This window comes from Vigna unguiculata, chromosome 4 (genome assembly GCF_004118075.2).
Source record: "Vigna unguiculata cultivar IT97K-499-35 chromosome 4, ASM411807v1, whole genome shotgun sequence".
Taxonomy (NCBI): Eukaryota; Viridiplantae; Streptophyta; class Magnoliopsida; order Fabales; family Fabaceae; genus Vigna; species Vigna unguiculata.
In genome coordinates, this window is record NC_040282.1 from 1481174 (window position 1) to 1501277 (window position 20104).

The window sequence follows — 20104 nt, forward strand, 5'->3', positions numbered from 1 at the left end:
TTTAAATTGTTTTTAGTTTTAATTTATGTGAGATTATTAAGTGTATAACTGATAAAATTATTTTTAATAATTATTACTTTTTTAGTTTTCTTTTTCAAAAGTAGATATCCTAGTGATGATACTTGTCCTTGTTAAATAATACATGCGTAAATTACTTGCATGTACACATTGTTTTATTAATATATTTCTATTATAAATTACAATATCTATTGTATAACTTATCTATCTGTTTATAATTTTATAAAAATTTAAAATATTAAAATATTAAAATAATAAAATCATTTGTAACAAAAATTTAATAAAATGACATGATAATAATTATGTCATCCCGTCACATCATTAAATTAACATGACAAAAAAATTGACACCAAAAATTTAATTAAAAATTTGAAATTTCTAAATAGTCAATAAATCATAAAAATTTATCAAGATTCAATTAAAAATTTTCAAATCGATTAGGTCTCCAAATAAAAAGTAAAACTCACAAAATTAACTTTACAATTTTCAATACATTTGAAAAATTTATTCAAAGTATATATATATATATATATATATATATATAATTTTCACATAAAAAAACATTGTGGTCTATAAATACCCTACACTTATATCTCTTATTCTCATTAAGCAACTAAACTACTAAAAAATGTTGCTTCAAGCACTAGCTATCATCTTCATCACACTCTCATTCATTGTTGTTCTGTTCCAAAAAAAACATCAAAGGAGAACTGCACCCGGTCCCAAACCTTTGCCAATTATCGGTAACCTTCACATGCTAGGAAAACTCCCACATCGAAGCCTTCAATCTCTTGCCACAAAATATGGTCCCATAATGTCCTTAAAGCTAGGGCAGGTCCCAACCATAGTAGTTTCTTCTCCAGAAACTGCAGAACTGTTCCTCAAAACCCATGACACTGTTTTTGCCAGCAGACCCAAAATCCAAGCCTCAGAATTTCTTTCTTATGGCAGCAAAGGTATGGCCTTTTCTGAGTACAGTGCCTACTGGCGCAACATGAGGAAAGTGTGCACTCTGCAGCTCCTGAGTGCCTCAAAGGTTGAAATGTTTGGTCCTCTGAGGAGAGAGGAGTTGGGAGTGTTGGTGAAGTCGCTCAAAAATTCTGCAGAATCAGGTGAAGTCGTGGATCTGAGTCAGTTACTGGGAGAGCTGATGGAGAACATCGTCTTCAAAATGGTGTTGGGACGTGCCAAAGATGATAGATTTGACTTCAAATTGCTGACTCACGAGGTGATGAACTTGGTTGGAGCTTTCAATCTTGCAGATTACATGCCCTGGCTTGGGGTGTTTGATCCTCAGGTATATCAAATTCAATCATCCATATGTTGCAATCAGTTTTCATAACATATATGATGAAGTGGTGCAATATAACATATATAGCCAAATGATTTTGAAGAAACCTATTAAAAAATCAGTATTTGTATCACAAGTGATGAAATTATATATCAGTAGCACGAAACAACTTATGAAAAGCTTTGTTTTCTGGTGGATACAGGTGATTTGATGTTATCAATCCTTCACCAATTAGTTACAACCACTACAAATACATATATATATATATATATATATATATATATATATATATATATATACTTTTTCTTTATTATAAATTTATAATTTTCATTCATATCCTCATCTTCGATTCTTAAAACAAAAGAAAAAGTTCAGCCTTATGTTTGTTTTTGTCTGATTTGTCTATGTCCCACCAATCAATTATAAAACAAAAAGTATATTTTATAAAACTAAATATATTTTACAATATATATTAAAATATACAAATTATTAATATATTAAATTGTGAATTAGTTATATTTTTTCAGAGATATGTAAATGTAAAATTTATTAGATATAAAATTATATGTGTTGTTATTTTTTTTTACACACATGTGAAACATTTGACAAATGATCTTTTTTAAGATTTACTAACCATTTCACAATCCAATTTTAATATAATCATTAAAACTATTCAACTTCGGTATACATCATGATTAATTCACACCTATCTTATGATTATATAAATTATTATTTTATTATAGTATAATACATTATTAAGAAAAATAGATGAATTAATATGTTTTAGAAACAATGATGTTAAGATTTATTTATCCCCTATACATATACAACCATTTTTGTAGGGAATAACAAGAAGATTGAAGAAAGCGGCAAAGTCATTTGACGAGTTAATGGAGCAAATAATCCAAGAACATGAAAGTAATTTATATGACAAAGATGAAAATCACAATATGGATTTTGTTGACATTTTGTTGTCACTTGTTCATCAACCTATTGATCTTCAAAACCATGAAGACATCATTGATAGAACAAACGTGAAAGCTATCATATTAGACATGATCACTGCAGCATTTGACACCTCTTCCACAACAATAGAGTGGGCCATGTCACAACTCTTAAGGCACCCAAGTATGATGAAGAGACTTCAAGAGGAGTTGGAACATGTGGTTGGAATGAGTAGACATGTGGTGGAAAATGACTTGGAAAAGTTGTCTTATTTGAACATGGTGGTGAAGGAAACGCTAAGGTTACACCCAGTTGCACCTTTGTTAATACCTCGTGAGTGTAGAGAAGATGTCACCATTGATGGTTATTTCATAAAGAAAAAATCAAGGGTTATAATAAATGCTTGGGCTATAGGACGAGATCCTAAAGCTTGGGACAAGGCCGAGATTTTCAATCCTACAAGGTTTGAGAATAATAACGTAGACGTTCGTGGAAAAGACTTTAAAATTTTACCATTCGGCTCAGGTCGAAGAGGGTGCCCTGGGATTCATATGGGATTAACCACAATTAGTCTTGTTTTGGCTGAATTGGTGCACTGTTTTGATTGGGTGCTTCCATTGGGCATGACTTCTGATGAGTTAGACATGGAAGAGATATTTGGACTCACCACACCGAGAAAGAAGCATTTGTTAATTAGACCACTTTATCGACTAACTACTTAGGTTAAGAGATGATATTAATGTAGAGCAAGGTCATCTTGATATATTTGTTACTTATTTCAATTTCAATTTCAATTTAAGTCATGTGACATATATAACAACAATATGATAAGATAATTTGAATAATCATTTTTATTTTGGATTTAAGTGATCAAGTGTTTTATCAATTCAATGGTTTAGGTCTATCTATTTTTGTTTTTGAAATAACGATACTTATATTCCGTATTGATGACATTGTTTTTCATTCTAAGGCAAATTAAGGAGTGGTTTAAGAGTTTAAAGTGAGTTAAAAATTTTGTATTATTTAAAAATAATATGGTGAAATATATTTTTAATCCTTTAGTTTTCACCCAAAATTGAATTTTGTCTGTCTAAAAATTTGAATCATTTTCATTACAAATTGTAATAATAAGTAAATTTATTCATCTTGATCCGATAACAATAAAGATGTACTGATGTGGCAAATGACATTGCTCTGTGCATATGTTCACATGTTGATATATGTGTTCACATGAGTAAATGTTGTGACATGAAAAAAATTATAATATTGTTGTAAGAGTTATATAATCATTGTAAAAGAAGTAGATGACATGCTCGTGAAAATAAAATTTACAAAATAAAAAAGTATTGGTTACTAAAATAGTCATTATTATAAATAAAATATTATAATTGATCTATAAAATTTAGTTATGAAGGTTTTGGCTACTAAAGAAATTGATTTATAGATGAATCACTAAACATTACCTATCAAGGTTTCTGCTACCAAAAGAATTAGTTTTCAAATTAGTCTTTAATTAATTAGTGATCAATTTAACGACTAATTATAGTTTTTTACTTGCAACGATGACTATTTTAGTAATCAATAATTTTTTATTTTGTAAACTGGTATATAAATTGATCATGACTAACAATATTTTGTCACAAAAATTGATTACTATTTAAAAGTATTTTTTAGCAAAAATGGTAGAAAAAATGTTATTCATGTCGGTAAATTTATATAAGCTCCATTGTTTCTGACATAAAATAGGACAAATAGTCTTTTTAGTATAATAAATATTGATTTTTTTATTATAATGAAAAAATTAAATATACCACAAAAAATTGTTTATAATCTATGAAAAATTATCTATATGTTACACCACAAGAAAAACTTTAATTTTATTAATTTTATTTCAACTTTGTTAATATTATGATGTTAAGATGATTGAATATATTTTTAGTATTTAATAATTAGTATTTTTTATTAAAAGTAAATTTAGTATTAATATAAAATTGATCTTGAAATTTTTATTATTTGTCTTTTCTCTAATAAGCTTTTCACTTCTTAACATTTTAACAAATTATCAATATAATGCATGTTTTAAATGTGATAAGATGATGTGAAGTAGTTAGAATGAAAAACAATGGATCTATGAAATAGTTCATTGATCGAGTTTTAAAGGTTGCCACATGTATAAGGTTGCTTGGTGAGAATTGAATTATCATGTGGTGGAGAAAATATTAATATATTTTATTAAATATTAAATATTATATATAAAAAAGTTGAGTGCCAGAAATGACCTCATATTCTCGCAGTGCCACCTTTGGTTTGAGTCTGAAAGAAAAGGAAAATATTGGTTTAACATTTATGTCTTTCACATTATCTTAATTTTTTTTTGGTGTATAAAGACACAATACACATACCTAAATCTTAAATTCGAAACTAATAAATTGTTCCTGCTTATTTATTTCATCTACAGAATCCAAAAACATTATTTATATCAGTGTAAAACTTGTGTTCTTTCTCGGAAGAGTGAAAGACACATGATTAGGAATCATAAATAAATCTTAATCACTATTTAAATTGGTTTAAACATTTTCAAAAAAAACTTAATTAGATATGAATATAAATAATATTTAGTTTTTTAAAATTATGATCATTAATGAAAATGAAAATTTATATATTTACAAATTAAATATATTTTTAATCTTTAAATTTGGATGCAAAATTAAAATTTGTCTATTTGAAAGTTTGATATATTTTGATCATAAATTTTAAAAATAGATGAATATAGTTTTTTTTCAAAAATAAATGGCACCAACTTTTTAAATGTTAAACAATGTTTCACGTTAGTGACATTTGAGAAATTTACGTCATTTGACATGTTAAATTCAAATAACTATTATAACATCGTTTAACACATAAAAGAATTTGACGTTATTGAATTAAAAAGTCATCTTTTAAATTAAAGAACTAAAATCACATATATCCCTATATTTAATTAGCCTAACTTGTATTTATTTCTCGTGTATCCTTGTTACTTTTATTTTCTGGACTTGTTAGAAAGGAGTTGCCGACATTACTGAAATAAGAAATTTGCAACACTTTTGTTTGATTTCTCTCCATGTTCATCGAACGTGGGATTTAAGGTGAGAATGACTCCAACCTAAGAATACTTTATGTATTACTTTCTTCAGAGAGTCATTGTACTTTTAAATAATATTATAATTGTTAATTGTTACATTTGAAATTCAGTAAAAGTTTGAGGACGTTTAAGTAAATTAAGGATTTATTAAATTATTTTTAGTTTTGATTTATGTGAGATTTATTATAAAAAAAAATTAAAATTATCTATAAATAATTACACACGGATTATAACTTGTAAGTAAATTAACTTTTACATATAATTTTACATACAAATTTGTATATGTATATAAAATCGTATTATATACGGATTTTTTTCATATATAATAGCAAGTTAATATTTATCCACTTTCATATGTAAAATGTGTATGTAAATGAAAATATATTTTTGATACAAAATTTATATATGAATTTTAAATAAAAAATATTTAAAAATTAAATTTTAACATTGAATTAATTTTTATTTTATATTTTAGTTTTATTTTCCAACCTAATTTTTTCTTCTATCCAAATCTCACACGAAACAGACATTTTCACCTATTTTTACCCAAATGGCGCAACTCATCCAATTTTCTATATTTTGGATAATATACTATTTTCTTGAAAACATAGAGAAGTTGGATTTAGTGAAAGAAATGTTGGTATCAAATTTTAATGTCATTGATGCAATTATATATGGAATCTTTTTTATGTAATTTACACACTGATTATTTCGTTTGTAATACATAAGTATGTATTTTGGGTAAATTATATACGGATTATTTTGTATGTAATTTACATACGAATTATATTAATTTTGTATGTAATTTTTTATAAATTGTATTATTTACAGATGATTTTGTATGTAATATTATATATGATCCGAATTATATACGAATTTTATTTCGTATATAATCCGTAGATAATATCTAATTATATATAAATTTTATATATTATATACTATGTTTGTCCATAGAAAAAAGTGATTTTTTTTAGTGATTATTAAGTGTATAACTGCTAAAATTAATTCTAATCAGTTTTTTAATTTTCTTTTTCAAAAGTAGATATCCTAGTGATGATACTTGTCCTTGTTAAATAATATAAGTGTAAACTTACTTGCATATGCACATTGATTTATCTATCTGTTTATTAATATACAACTAAAACTAGTGACTCAACTATTTTTTTAAATGCTGTCTTAACTTATTTCTATTATAAATTACAATATGTAATATATAATTACGAACCTCTTTTAGATTATCTTTAAATATTCTCAATACTTTTTTTTTCTCTTTCCTTCAAATATACATTTTATATAGATTAAAAATTTGAGTTTTTTAATCATGTCAAATTACTTTTCTTTTGTTTATCTAACAATATATTTAATTTTCTAGAAATATTCAATTTATCATTTTTATCTCTATTTGTAAAGTAAATTTTAATAACTTTTGAATTATATATGATTAAAATATTCTGATATGATTTTTGGTTACATCAGAGTAGAAAGAGAGAACAAATTCTAATATCATAATTTAAATTATTCATTATAAATTAAAATTAAAATTTATATTTAAAGGTATCAATTTATGTAAAATTTTAGTTATAATATTTTATGTTAAAAAAATATTTATTATTATACTTTATTTAACAAATACTAATTACCTTTTTTGTCTTGAGAATTATAGCAATTTATTTTTTCAAATACCCTTTATAATTCAATTTGATTATTTTTTATAATTTATTAAAATCCTACAAAATTACAACAAGTCTTATTATTATAAAGAAAAGGTACAACTCAGAAAATTAATTTTATAATTTCCAATTATCATTTCAAAATTTTGTAAGTATATATATTTCTTTTTTATTTGCACATCAAATACCATTGTGGTCTATAAATACTCTACACTTATATATTATTTCTCATTAAGCAACTAAAAACTACTCAGAAATGTTGTTTCAAGTACTAGCTATCCTCTTCATCACACTCTCATTTATTGTTTTTGTGTTCAAAAACAAACATCATGGGAGAACTGCACCAGGTCCCAAATCCTTGCCAATTATAGGAAACCTTCACATGCTAGGGAAACTCCCACATCGGAGCTTTCAATCTCTTGCCACAAAATATGGTCCCATAATGTCCTTAAAGCTAGGGCAGGTCCCAGCCATAGTGGTTTCTTCCCCACAAACTGCAGAACTGTTCCTCAAAACCCATGACATTGTTTTTGCCAGCAGACCCAGAACCCAAGCCTCAGAATTTCTTTCTTATGGCAATAAAGGTATGGCCTTTTGTGAGTACAGTGCATACTGGCGCCACGTGAGGAAAGTGTGCACTGTGCAGCTTCTGAGTGTCTCAAAGGTTGAGATTTTTGCTCCTCTGAGGAGAGAGGAGTTGAGAGTGTTGGTGAAGTCACTGAAAAATTCTGCAGAATTAGGTGAAGTTGTGGATCTGAGTAATTTGCTGGGAGAGCTTATGGAGAACATAGTGTTCAAAATGGTGTTGGGGCGTGCCAAAGATGACAGATTTGACTTAAAATTTCTGATTGAAGAGGTGATGAACTTGCTTGGAGCTTTCAATCTTGCAGATTACATGCCCTGGCTTGAGGTGTTTGATTTTCAGGTATCAAATTTCATCATAGATATGTTGCAGCTATAACTTGTTAACATATGCACTCATTACATTATTTTTCATAACATATGATGATGAAGTTGTGCAATAATATATATATTTTTCTGGTGGATACAGATGCTGAGATTGAGGACTTACTTACAATCTACAAATACATATATCTACTTTTTCTTTATTATAATTTTCAATGATATCCTTATTTTTGAATTTCACAACAAAAGAAAAGGACAATAGTAGGTTGAGATATATTTTTTATGATAAAAATTAATATGTTAAATGAGTATAAAAGTGTGTACAAGTATTTTTTTTTTAGTTTAGTGTTGTGATGCCCTCTTTTATTTCTTTCTAAAAACAGAAGCATTTCTCTTCTTCTTCCACATTCTCTCAAGTTCTCTCTGCAACTCAGCCCTCTCCTCCCCCATTTCTCTGAACTACCACCTCACAGTTTCTATCTTTCACATTCAGACTCTGGAAAGGGGCAGCCAGCAGGACCCTCCGCAGTTCCTCCCTCAGCCTCTACCCTTTTTGGTGAGTTATACCTCCAATTAGGTTCAAGCCCAGCTAGAATTTCCGAATTTACCTCTGAATTACGAATCTGATCATGTAATTCTTTCTTTTTCCTGTTGTGGTGAAGGGTCCTCTTAGATCAAGACTGAAAACTCTGCCACTTTGCCAATTTCTTGACTCCACCAAGTGAATTCTTGATAATTAGGTAAGGGAAGCTAACTCTTTAGCTTATTTTGGTGTGGATTGTATTTGTGAACGTTTTGAGTGCATGATTGTCCGTTGAATTGATGTTGGATGTTGCTGGTGTGTGGTTTTGGGCGAGGGATGAGTTTGGGCGAGTTTGCATGTGAAGAACAGGGAGGATTTCCTGATATTTTCGCCTAGGCGAGTTACTCTCGCCTGAGCGAGAATATCAGAAGGGAAACCCTGCCACTTCACGAAATCTCGCCTAGGCGAGTTGGATGTCGCTTGAGCGAGACGACCTCTCGCTTAGGCGAGCCAGCTTCGCCTGAGCGAGAATTCGTCCAGATTTTTCTTTTGCCACTGTAAGGGCTCTCGCCCAGGCGAGGGTAGCCCGCCTAAGCGAGATAACCTCTCTAGCTTAGGCGAGACCCTCTGGCCTAAGCGAGATCCCCTGCTGAAGGCTGTTTTCTTCCACTGTTTTGCTTCTTTGATGCTTGATTGGTTGCTATGAGATGATGAGAATTGATAATTGCATGAAATCTTTGTGCATGTTAAACTGTATACAGCCATTGAGTGTGAATGTGATGGGAATGGAGTGTGTTATAGTTAGGATTTCAAGGGAAATCCTAAAGTGGGTGATTTAGTGAATGTAAGGGCATGAGGACTCAGATTGGTGATATCCTGACGCTTCCAGTAACCATTAAGACTCAAATAGAGTGTGATGGATTACGTCGGGGGAAGTAGCAGGAGGTCCTGGTCTATGATTCCGATCCATCATAGAGGTGATGGGATTTACCTTGAGAGTGGTTGGGTGAATACCCCTTGTGCCTGAGACTCTGCAGAGTTAAGGGACCACTTCAAGTGCAAATCACCAAGAGCTCCAATGCCACTTACATAATCCGGATATCGAGTCTAGAATGAGATGTGATGTTATAGTCAGGATTGACTGCATTTGATTTTAATTGATTGGTGACAAAAGTATGTTTGCTGTGGTAGTGTAGAAATGTGACTTGCTTGATTTATTCCGTGCCCAGTTAGCTTACCCTTTTAGATTCTTTTGTGTTTTGGGTGTCTTCTATTCTCTTTTGCTATGACCGTCCTTAATGAATGGCGCGAGCAGATAAAAATGCAGGTGAAGGTACACCTTTCTCGGACCGAGGTTGAGTGAGTTCCTAGACGCTTCCCGGCTGTAGTAGTTACTTATTTCTCTAGTAAATGTTAGGACGTTTTGTAACCCTCAGTGATGTGGGATGTACATAAATTAGTGTATGCACTCCTTTTGGGATGACTGTACTAGTTATGCTGACCTATGTCCTTAACTGCTTCTGAATTATTGAAATTTAAATGTTTCGCTTCATAGTTTAAAAACTATAAAAACGGGATGTTACAATTTTGGTATCAGAGCAGTGATTTCTCTAGGATCTGTAGGTGTGAGCTTGCTTAGCTTCTGTTGTGTGTTCCTTGTAGCGTGTTTGGCTTGAGTTGTTGTACCTGTCGACTAATCTGATGGTTCCTCCTTTGTGTGCTCAGAGCTATGGCACCTAGACCTCCTCCACCCCCTGTTCCAAACCCAGATAATCCTCATTGGGTGGGAGCAATCGAGGCGATGATAACAGCCCTACAACAGCAGAACGCTAACATGGTGAATCAGCAGAATCTAGCCTTGCAGCAGATGGAGTCTGCAAGACTAGCAGCAGAAGCAGCCCAGCAAAGGCACATGGAAGCTCTACATCAGATAGGAGAAAGCCGTGCAGCCGCTGGTACTTCCCAAGCTTCACTGCCCCGAGTGCAAGAGTGGAGTTTGGAGGATTTCCTACAACACCATCCATCCCGCTTTGATGGCAAGGTTAGCCCGGATGGAGCTGACCAGTGGATGCGGGACATGGAACGAATCTATGATGCTAAAAGATGTCCTGCAGAGAACAGGCTTGCTTACACTGAGTACCTTCTTGCTGGAGAGGCCGTGCATTGGTGGTCCAGCATGAAGATGATGTTGGAGGACAGCCACGAGACCATCACATGGGAACTGTTCAAGAAGAAGTTCTATGCTGAATTCTTCCCAGATAGTGTGAGGTATGCGAAGGAGATTGAGTTCTTGCAGCTGGTGCAAGGAGATATGTCAGTGTCGGAGTACGCTGAAAAGTTTAAACACTTGGGTAGATTTCACACCCTGAAGATGGCAGAAGACTGGCAGTGCAGAAAGTTTGAAAATGGATTGAGGGGTGACCTCAAGCTCATGGTGGCCCCGCTTTCTATCAAGGAATTCCCTGCCTTGGTAGAAAAGGCAAGAGTGATGGAGAAGCTTAAGGCTGAAGTTGAAGATCAGCAGAAGTCTCAGCCGAAGGTGGGAGGACCATCTGGGTCCACGAACAGACATGATGACCGAAGGAAGCCATACTCTAGGCCTCAACCCCAAGGGCCCAGGAGATTCCCGCATCAGCCCCAGCAGTCACAGCCTTTTAGGCCACAGTGTTTCCACTGTAGGGGGCCCCATCTGAGGAGCGCCTGCCCCCAGCTTCCTGATAGGAGGACATGCCATAGATGCGGCCAGGTGGGCCACTTCATCAAGGATTGCCCAGTTGATCGGAACACGGTGTCGAGGCCTTCATCACAGCCCCAGTCACAACCGTCGAGGGGAGGTGCGAGACCACAGGCAGTGGGCAGAGTGTATGCTGTGACGGGTGCAGAGGCAGCTGGATCAGGTAACCTTATCATCGGGTCTTGTGTGATAGCTGGTGAGCTTGCATGTTCTGTTTGATTCGGGGGCGACACATTCTTTTGTGTCGGAGTCTAGAGTAGTGGAGTCGGGTCTTCCGGTGAAGGAGCTCCAGTATGACCTGGTGGTGTCCACACCTGCTTCTGGGTTGGTCAGAACCTCGACCATGTGTGCTAGGTGCAAGATCGAGGTTGAGGGGCGCAAGTACAGGGTAAACCTCATCTGCTTGCCCTTGGTGGGACTAGATGTCATCCTAGGGATGGATTGGCTGTCTGCCAATCACATTCTCATCGACTGCAACGAAAGGAAAGTGTTGTTTCCTGGCTTAGAAGATGAAGACCTGTTGGTGTCCTCACAGCAGGTGGACAGGGCCTTGAGGGAAGGATCTCAATGCTTCTTGATTCTAACCCAGTTATCCGTGGAGACCGAGGTTGGACCCTTGGAGGTGCCTGTAGTGGGGGATTTCTCGGATGTGTTTCCTGAGGAAGTGCCTGGCCTACCCCCTACTAGGGAGATAGAGTTCTCCATTGACCTGGTGCCAGGAGCAGGACCAGTGTCTATAGCACCCTACAGAATGGCTCCTGCTGAACTAATGGAGTTGAAGAAACAAATTGAAGAGCTGCTAGAAAAACAGTTTATCAGGCCGAGCGTGTCACCTTGGGGAGCGCCGGTGTTACTAGTTAAAAAGAAGGATGGTAGTTCCAGGCTCTGTGTGGATTACCGACAACTGAATAAGTTAACCATCAAGAACAAGTACCCTCTGCCCAGGATTGACGACTTGATGGATCAGTTGCACGGTGCTGCGGTGTTCTCCAAGATTGATTTGAGGTCAGGATACCATCAGATTCGAGTCAAGTCTGATGACGTGCAGAAGACCGCTTTCAGGTCCAGATACGGGCACTACGAGTATGTGGTGATGCCGTTTGGTGTGACTAATGCCCCCGCTCTGTTCATGGACTACATGAACCGCATCTTCAGGCCATTCCTAGACAAGTTTGTGGTGGTTTTCATAGATGATATCTTGATTTACTCGCGGACTCCAGAGGAACATGCGGAGCATCTGAAGATAGTTCTGAGCATACTGAGGGAAAAGCAGTTGTATGCAAAACGGTCAAAATGTGAGTTTTGGATGACTTCAGTTCAGTTCTTGGGACACATGATATCGGCTCAGGGCATAGCAGTAGATCCGTCTAAAGTAGAAGCTGTGCTAAATTGGGAACGCCCTAAGTCAGTGACTGAAGTAAGGAGCTTTGTGGGGTTGGCAGGTTACTATAGGAGATTCATTGAAGGATTCTCCAGGATAGCAGCGCCCTTAACCCAGTTGACCCGCAAGGATCAACCGTTTGCTTGGACCGACCGGTGTGAAGAGAGCTTTCTAAAGCTAAAGCAAAAGTTGACTAGCGCTCCAGTGTTGGTGATTCCTGATGCTGGTAAACCCTTTGAGGTTTACTGTGATGCCTCTCATCAGGGATTGGGATGTGTTCTGATGCAAGAACGGAGAGTGGTGGCCTACGCCTCACGGCAGTTGAAGAATCATGAGAAGAACTACCCCACGCACGACTTGGAATTAGCAGCAGTGGTGTTTGCACTAAAGATCTGGAGACACTACCTGTATGGTGCACAATTTCAGGTTTTCAGTGATCATAAGAGTTTGAAGTATCTATTTGACCAGAAGGAGTTGAACATGAGGCAGAGGCGGTGGATGGAGTTTCTAAAGGACTTTGATTTTGAGTTGTTGTACCACCCGGGGAAGGCAAACGTGGTGGCAGACGCCTTAAGCAGAAAGGCAGTTCACGCAGCTCTCATGATGGTCAGAGAGTTAGATCTGGTGGAGCAGTTTAGAGATATGCAGTTGCAGGTGGTTTTGGATGAGGGAGTCATTAGATGTAACCATCTCACAGTGTCTAATGATTTCCTTAAGCAGATAAAGGAGAAGCAACCGTCGGACCCCAAGTTACAGAGGACAATAGAATCACTTGGTACTGAGAAGGCCAAGGATTTTCTGATGGGAAGTGATGGGGTACTGAGATTCAGAGGCAGGGTTTGCATACCCGAAGACTTAGAGTTGAAGGGTACGATTCTCGAGGAAGGGCACAAGAGTCGTTTTAGCATGCACCCAGGCATGACTAAAATGTACCGTGATCTGAAGGAATCGTTCTGGTGGTCGGGCATGAAGCAGGATGTCGCCCGATATGTATCGTCATGTTTAACCTGTCAGAAGGCCAAGATAGAACATCAGAGACCGGGGGGAATGCTTCAGCAGCTTGAGATACCCGAGTGGAAGTGGGATAGCATTGCTATGGACTTTGTCACTCATTTGCCTCGAACCGTGAAGAACCACGATGCTATATGGGTGATAGTAGACCGTCTCACCAAGAGTGCTCATTTCTTAGCAGTAAATTTGAGGATGTCTATGGTGAAGCTAGCACAGTTGTATATCAGTGAGATCGTGAGGTTGCATGGTGTGCCATCGAGTATAGTCTCTGATAGAGACCCAAGATTCACCTCTCGCTTTTGGCAGACGCTGCAAGATGCTATGGGTAGCAGGTTGGCTATGAGCTCCGCGTATCACCCTCAGACTGATGGGCAGTCCGAGAGAACTATCCAATCTCTTGAGGATCTTTTACGGACGTGCGTGCTGGACCATCTGGGTACGTGGGATGAGGTCCTACCTTTGGTAGAGTTTACATATAATAACAGCTTTCACGCCAGTATTGGCATGGCACCTTATGAGGCCCTTTATGGCAGGAGATGTAGGACGCCCTTGTGCTGGTATCAGGATGGGGAATCAGTGGTAGTGGGACCAGAACTCCTGAGGCAGACTACTGAGAAGGTCAAGCTCATACAAGAAAGAATGAAGGCATCTCAAAGCAGACAGAAATCATATGCTGATCAGAGGAGAAGACCTTTAGAGTTTGAACCAGGGGACCATGTTTTCTTGAGAATTACCCCGACTACTGGCGTGGGGAGAGCCATCCGTCAGAAGAAGTTGTCTCCTAGGTTCGTCGGTCCATACCAGATTCTGAGAAGAATTGGACCAGTGGCATATGAGATTGCCCTACCTCCTCCCTTGGCCAACCTTCACCCCGTGTTTCATGTTTCAATGCTCAGAAAGTATGTACCTGACCCTTCCCATGTACTTGAGATGGAAGATCTGCGGATCAGGGGAGATCTCACAGTAGAGGTTCAGCCCGTGAGTGTAGGAGATATTCAGTTGAGGCAGCTAAAAGGGAAATCCATTAGACTAGTCCAGGTCATTTGGGACAAGAGGACAGGTGATTCCACTTGGGAATTAGAAGAAAATGTAAGAAAGTCATACCCACACTTGTTCTCTGGTAAGTCTCAATTTTCGGGTCGAAAATTTTTGTTGTTAGGGAGAATGTGATGCCCTCTTTTATTTCTTTCTAAAAATAGAAGCATTTCTCTTCTTCTTCCACATTCTCTCAAGTTCTCTCTGCAACTCAGCCCTCTCCTCCCCCATTTCTCTGAACTACCACCTCACAGTTTCTATCTTTCACATTCAGACTCTGGAAAGGGGCAGCCAGCAGGACCCTCCGCAGTTCCTCCCTCAGCCTCTACCCTTTTTGGTGAGTTATACCTCCAATTAGGTTCAAGCCCAGCTAGAATTTCCGAATTTACCTCTGAATTACGAATCTGATCATGTAATTCTTTCTTTTTCCTGTTGTGGTGAAGGGTCCTCTTAGATCAAGACTGAAAACTCTGCCACTTTGCCAATTTCTTGACTCCACCAAGTGAATTCTTGATAATTAGGTAAGGGAAGCTAACTCTTTAGCTTATTTTGGTGTGGATTGTATTTGTGAACGTTTTGAGTGCATGATTGTTCGTTGAATTGATGTTGGATGTTGCTGGTGTGTGGTTTTGGGCGAGGGATAAGTTTGGGCGAGTTTGCATGTGAAGAACAGGGAGGATTTCCTGATATTTTCGCCTAGGCGAGTTACTCTCGCCTGAGCGAGAATATCAGAAGGGAAACCCTGCCACTTCACGAAATCTCGCCTAGGCGAGTTGGATGTCGCTTGAGCGAGACGACCTCTCGCTTAGGCGAGCCAGCTTCGCCTGAGCGAGAATTCGTCCAGATTTTTCTTTTGCCACTGTAAGGGCTCTCGCCCAGGCGAGGGTAGCCCGCCTAAGCGAGATAACCTCTCTAGCTTAGGCGAGACCCTCTGGCCTAAGCGAGATCCCCTGCTGAAGGCTGTTTTCTTCCACTGTTTTGCTTCTTTGATGCTTGATTGGTTGCTATGAGATGATGAGAATTGATAATTGCATGAAATCTTTGTGCATGTTAAACTGTATACAGCCATTGAGTGTGAATGTGATGGGAATGGAGTGTGTTATAGTTAGGATTTCAAGGGAAATCCTAAAGTGGGTGATTTAGTGAATGTAAGGGCATGAGGACTCAGATTGGTGATATCCTGACGCTTCCAGTAACCATTAAGACTCAAATAGAGTGTGATGGATTACGTCGGGGGAAGTAGCAGGAGGTCCTGGTCTATGATTCCGATCCATCATAGAGGTGATGGGATTTACCTTGAGAGTGGTTGGGTGAATACCCCTTGTGCCTGAGACTCTGCAGAGTTAAGGGACCACTTCAAGTGCAAATCACCAAGAGCTCCAATGCCACTTACATAATCCGGATATCGAGTCTAGAATGAGATGTGATGTTATAGTCAGGATTGACTGCATTTGATTTTAATTGATTGGTGACAAAAGTATGTTTGCTGTGGTAGTGTAGAAATGTGACTTGCTTGATTTATTCCGTGCCCAGTTAGCTTACCCTTTTAGATTCTTTTGTGTTTTGGGTGTCTTCTATTCTCTTTTGCTATGACCGTCCTTAATGAATGGCGCGAGCAGATAAAAATGCAGGTGAAGGTACACCTTTCTCGGACTGAGGTTGAGTGAGTTCCTAGACGCTTCCCGGCTGTAGTAGTTACTTATTTCTCTAGTAAATGTTAGGACGTTTTGTAACCCTCAGTGATGTGGGATGTACATAAATTAGTGTATGCACTCCTTTTGGGATGACTGTACTAGTTATGCTGACCTATGTCCTTAACTGCTTCTGAATTATTGAAATTTAAATGTTTCGCTTCATAGTTTAAAAACTATAAAAACGGGATGTTACAAGTGTTGTCTTTGTTTTCGTCTAATTTGTCTCTGTCCCACCAACAATTATAAAACAAAAACTACACTTTGATAAAACTAAATACATTTTAAAATATATTCTAATAATATGTATTAAAATATAAAAAATATTAATTTATTAAATTGTGAAGTAGTTATATTTTTTCTTAAAGATATGTGAATATATATATATATATATATATATATATATATATATATATATATATATATATGATCTACTATAATAATAATTCCCATCAAGGAAATTCCAAATTTAATTGAGTTGGGTTCGATTCAACTCATTTTTAAAAAGCATGAAATTTTTTCAACTCAATCTAGTTTAAACCCGTGGTGAGTCTAATTCATTCACCACTTTGAATTTATTTTGACATCTTTACTCATATCCATACAAGAAACATATTCATAGAATGAGAAATATCTTTTCACACCCACCAACTACCAACAAATTTACAATTCATTTTTAGGATGGTATGATTATTAAAAACATATTTTTTATTTGTAAAAATAAAATAAAATAATAGGCATGAAGTGAAGTAAAGATTTATTCGATATAAAATTATGTATTGTTACTTTCTTTTACACACATGAAATATTTACGTTTCACATCATGACAATCCAATATTCGGTATAAATCATGATTAATTCATAACCATATATCTTCTCTTTTCTATACTCAACTTTCAACTATATAAATTTTTACTTTATTATGCTTTAATATGTTTAAGAAATAGTGATGTTAAGGTTTACAACTGTACATGCGATCATGTGCAGGGAATAAGAAGAAGATCAAAGAAGGCCGCGAAATCATTTGACGAGTTGTTGGAGAAAATAATTCAAGAGCACGAGAGTAATCGTTGTGACAAAGATAAAATACACAATAAGGACTTTGTGAATATTTTGTTGTCACTCATGCACCAACCTAATGATATCCAGAACCACCATGACATCATTGATAGAACAAACGTGAAAGCGGTTATATTAGACATTATTATTGCATCTTCTGAAGCCTCTTCCAAAACAATAGATTGGGCCATGTCACTACTCTTGAGGCATCCATCTGTCATGAAGAGACTTCAAGAGGAGCTGAAACATGTGATCGGAATGAACAAACACGTGGGGGAAAATGACTTGAAAAAGTTGTCTTATTTGAACATGGTGGTGAAGGAAACATTAAGGCTTCACCCGATTGGACCTTTACTAATACCACGCGAGTGTAGAGAAGATGTTATTATTGACGGTTACTTCATAAAGAAAAAAACAAGAGTTATAATAAATGCATGGGCAATAGGACGAGATCCTAAAGTTTGGGACAAGGCCGAGATTTTTGATCCTGCAAGGTTTGAGAATGACAACGTAGACCTTCATGGAAATGACTTTCGGATTTTACCATTTGGGTCAGGTCGAAGAGGGTGCCCTGGGATGCATTTAGGTTTAACTACGATTAGTCTTGTTTTGGCTGAACTGGTGCATTGTTTTGATTGGATGCTTCCATTAGGCATGCATTGTGATGAGTTAGATATGGAAGAGATATTTGGACTCAGCACACCAAGAAAAAAACATCTCTTAACTAGGCCAATTTACCAGCTAGCTACTTAGGTTAAGAGAGAATACTAAAGCAAAGTAAGGTCTATCTAGATATATTTGTGGTTGATTTCAATTCCTATTTCATACATGTGACACATTTAATAAAATAATAAAATAATTTCAACAATAATTTTTATTTTGGGTTTAAGTAATCTAATGTTTTTTAATTAAATTGAATGGTTTAAGTCTAACTATTTTTGTTTGTTATAATTCATTACAAGGTGAGAGTTAATATATTTTTCTCTATTTTTTGTTTTTGCAATTGTGCTACCTGTATTTAGTATTTTGAGTGAATGTCTTTGTTTTGTATATTTTAGAACAATCTATATAAGAAAACATCACATTACTGACATAATTTTATCATAATATTTATCAAAGAAAAAAAATAATTATTAACAATTTTTTTGTCATTAGTAATTATCGATAAATTTTCTCAACTATTAGAAAAATTTGTTTTATTGACAAACATTTGTGATTACCGACAAATTTTAACCGGCATTGATAATGAATATTTTTTGGAGAAATATTTAAAGTGAATAATTTACATTGATTGAAAATAAGTAAGATGAATGATATATAAATAAAAAAGACTTTTAAATTTATTAACTTATATGTTTTTTTAATGAAAATCTTTTTTTTTGTTGGGTGCTAAATACCAACAAATAGAAGTAGAAATTTAGATGGATAAAATATTTTATGGAAATTTGGAAGATTTAATTAATCATTGAAGAGAATTTGATGAATAAATATGTCATTTTAAAGACAAAGGCTTTGAATATGAAGGACAAGTTTCAAAAGTATTTGAAGGAGTACAGTAGTGTGTTAGCTTTTGGAGTCATTCTCGACCCATGACTAAAGGTTAATTTTATAAGGTATTGTCATAAAAAAATGGATCTTTTGACTTATGAAAAGAAAACTTAGAAAATGCTAGAAAATTTCAAGATGTTGTTTGGAGAATATGTAAAAAACTTGTCTATCCCTAGTGGTTCTCTTTTCCAATCTCTTAAAGAATTTCTCTTCATGTCTCAATTCAATATCAAAGAGAGTAAGACCAAAAGATCAATGATTATTTCAGTAAGCATTTCATACTTAATGTTCATTATTTTCATTTTTTTCTTATTTTATTTTGTTTTGATAATTAATATGTATGTAACAAATTGTAGGATTTTAAAATGTATCAACATGAATCATAATCTATAATTGGTAAGAGCGAGGTAGATGTTTACTTAAATGCACCAACAATAAATAATGAAGAAAGAGAAGATTTTGATTTACTCAAGTATTGAAGACTAACGAGAAAAAAGTTCCTACACTGTCTATAATGGCTCGAGTTGTGCTTAGTATTCCCATTATTACTGTGACATCAAAGTCAGCTTTTAGTAAAGGTGATCCTGTACTTTCCAAATATAGAAGCTTTATTCTTTATAATCATGTGAAATTGTTGATTTGTACTCAAAGTTGGTTATACGGATTTTATGAAAATCCTAGTGGTAAGTTTATATATTATTGTTTTTAAAATTACTTACATTAAATAATTAACTCTAGACTAGTATTTTGATTGCCTTTCAATTATTTATGTGATAGATGAAGTTGTGAATGATATTTTTGGCCATGAGGAAATCGTTGATGAGTTTAAACTTTCTGAAGATGTTGAAGATTGAGAGGTTTGATTACTACTTCACATGAACATGCTTTTAACTTCATATGAACAAGTTTGATTGCATAGGACATTTTTTTTACTAATTTTCAATGTTCAACTTATATCTTCTCAACTTGAAATTGAAATAGATATTTTTATTCTGGCAGCTTGGACTTGTAAAAAACAAAAACATCTTGAATTATTAACTCCTCTTACAGTGATTATATAACTCGTCTATGTAATTCAAAAAAATTTAATTTATTGATCTTGAATATATAATATAGCGATTTAAAATTTATATATTCAAAATCAATAAATTTAAATAAACAAGTTATA

The 20104-nt window shown here is 35.0% G+C and overlaps 4 protein-coding genes across 5 annotated transcripts; all 4 read left to right on the plus strand.

Annotated features, from left to right (window-relative positions):
• The first annotated feature begins 611 nt into the window (after positions 1-611).
• Positions 612-3062, plus strand: LOC114180986 (cytochrome P450 CYP736A12-like). The gene is made up of 2 exons (XM_028067293.1): positions 612-1315; positions 2152-3062. Exons 1-2 carry the CDS (start codon positions 647-649, stop codon positions 2974-2976), a joined length of 1494 nt encoding a protein of 497 aa, XP_027923094.1. The 5' UTR covers positions 612-646; the 3' UTR covers positions 2977-3062.
• Positions 3063-7490: 4428 nt separating this feature from the next.
• On the plus strand, positions 7491-8679 carry LOC114182007 (cytochrome P450 CYP736A12-like). Its single transcript, XM_028068747.1, has 3 exons — positions 7491-7973; positions 8448-8510; positions 8617-8679. Exons 1-3 carry the CDS (start codon positions 7491-7493, stop codon positions 8677-8679), a joined length of 609 nt encoding a protein of 202 aa, XP_027924548.1.
• Positions 8412-11522, plus strand: LOC114182253. Of its 2 annotated transcripts, none has more exons than XM_028069081.1 (3): positions 8412-8510; positions 8617-8694; positions 10203-11522. In XM_028069081.1, exon 3 carries the CDS (start codon positions 10207-10209, stop codon positions 11428-11430), a length of 1224 nt encoding a protein of 407 aa, XP_027924882.1. In that variant the 5' UTR covers positions 8412-8510; positions 8617-8694; positions 10203-10206; the 3' UTR covers positions 11431-11522. The 2 variants fall into 2 exon arrangements, with proteins under 2 accessions (XP_027924882.1, XP_027924883.1); XM_028069082.1 differs by having other exon boundaries at positions 8628-8694.
• A 5814-nt stretch (positions 11523-17336) lies between these two features.
• LOC114182257 (cytochrome P450 CYP736A12-like) lies at positions 17337-18197 on the plus strand. Its single transcript, XM_028069084.1, has one exon. The coding sequence runs from the start codon at positions 17455-17457 to the stop codon at positions 18139-18141; it is 687 nt and encodes a 228-aa protein (XP_027924885.1). The 5' UTR covers positions 17337-17454; the 3' UTR covers positions 18142-18197.
• Positions 18198-20104: the final 1907 nt, after the last annotated feature.

What these genes read in the sequence shown, in the direction of transcription:
- LOC114180986 (XM_028067293.1), top strand. Translation starts at nt 647, where the DNA reads ATGTTGCTTCAAGCACTAGCTATCATCTTCATCACACTCTCATTCATT. An exon ending in TTGGGGTGTTTGATCCTCAG is followed by an intron (nt 1,316 to 2,151) that starts GTATATCAAATT and finishes CCATTTTTGTAG; the next exon opens with GGAATAACAAGAAGATTGAA.
- LOC114182007 (XM_028068747.1), top strand. Translation starts at nt 7,491, where the DNA reads ATGTCCTTAAAGCTAGGGCAGGTCCCAGCCATAGTGGTTTCTTCCCCA. An exon ending in TTGAGGTGTTTGATTTTCAG is followed by an intron (nt 7,974 to 8,447) that starts GTATCAAATTTC and finishes TTTCACATTCAG; the next exon opens with ACTCTGGAAAGGGGCAGCCA. An exon ending in CTCAGCCTCTACCCTTTTTG is followed by an intron (nt 8,511 to 8,616) that starts GTGAGTTATACC and finishes GTTGTGGTGAAG; the next exon opens with GGTCCTCTTAGATCAAGACT.
- LOC114182253 (XM_028069081.1), top strand. Translation starts at nt 10,207, where the DNA reads ATGGCACCTAGACCTCCTCCACCCCCTGTTCCAAACCCAGATAATCCT.
- LOC114182257 (XM_028069084.1), top strand. Translation starts at nt 17,455, where the DNA reads ATGCACCAACCTAATGATATCCAGAACCACCATGACATCATTGATAGA.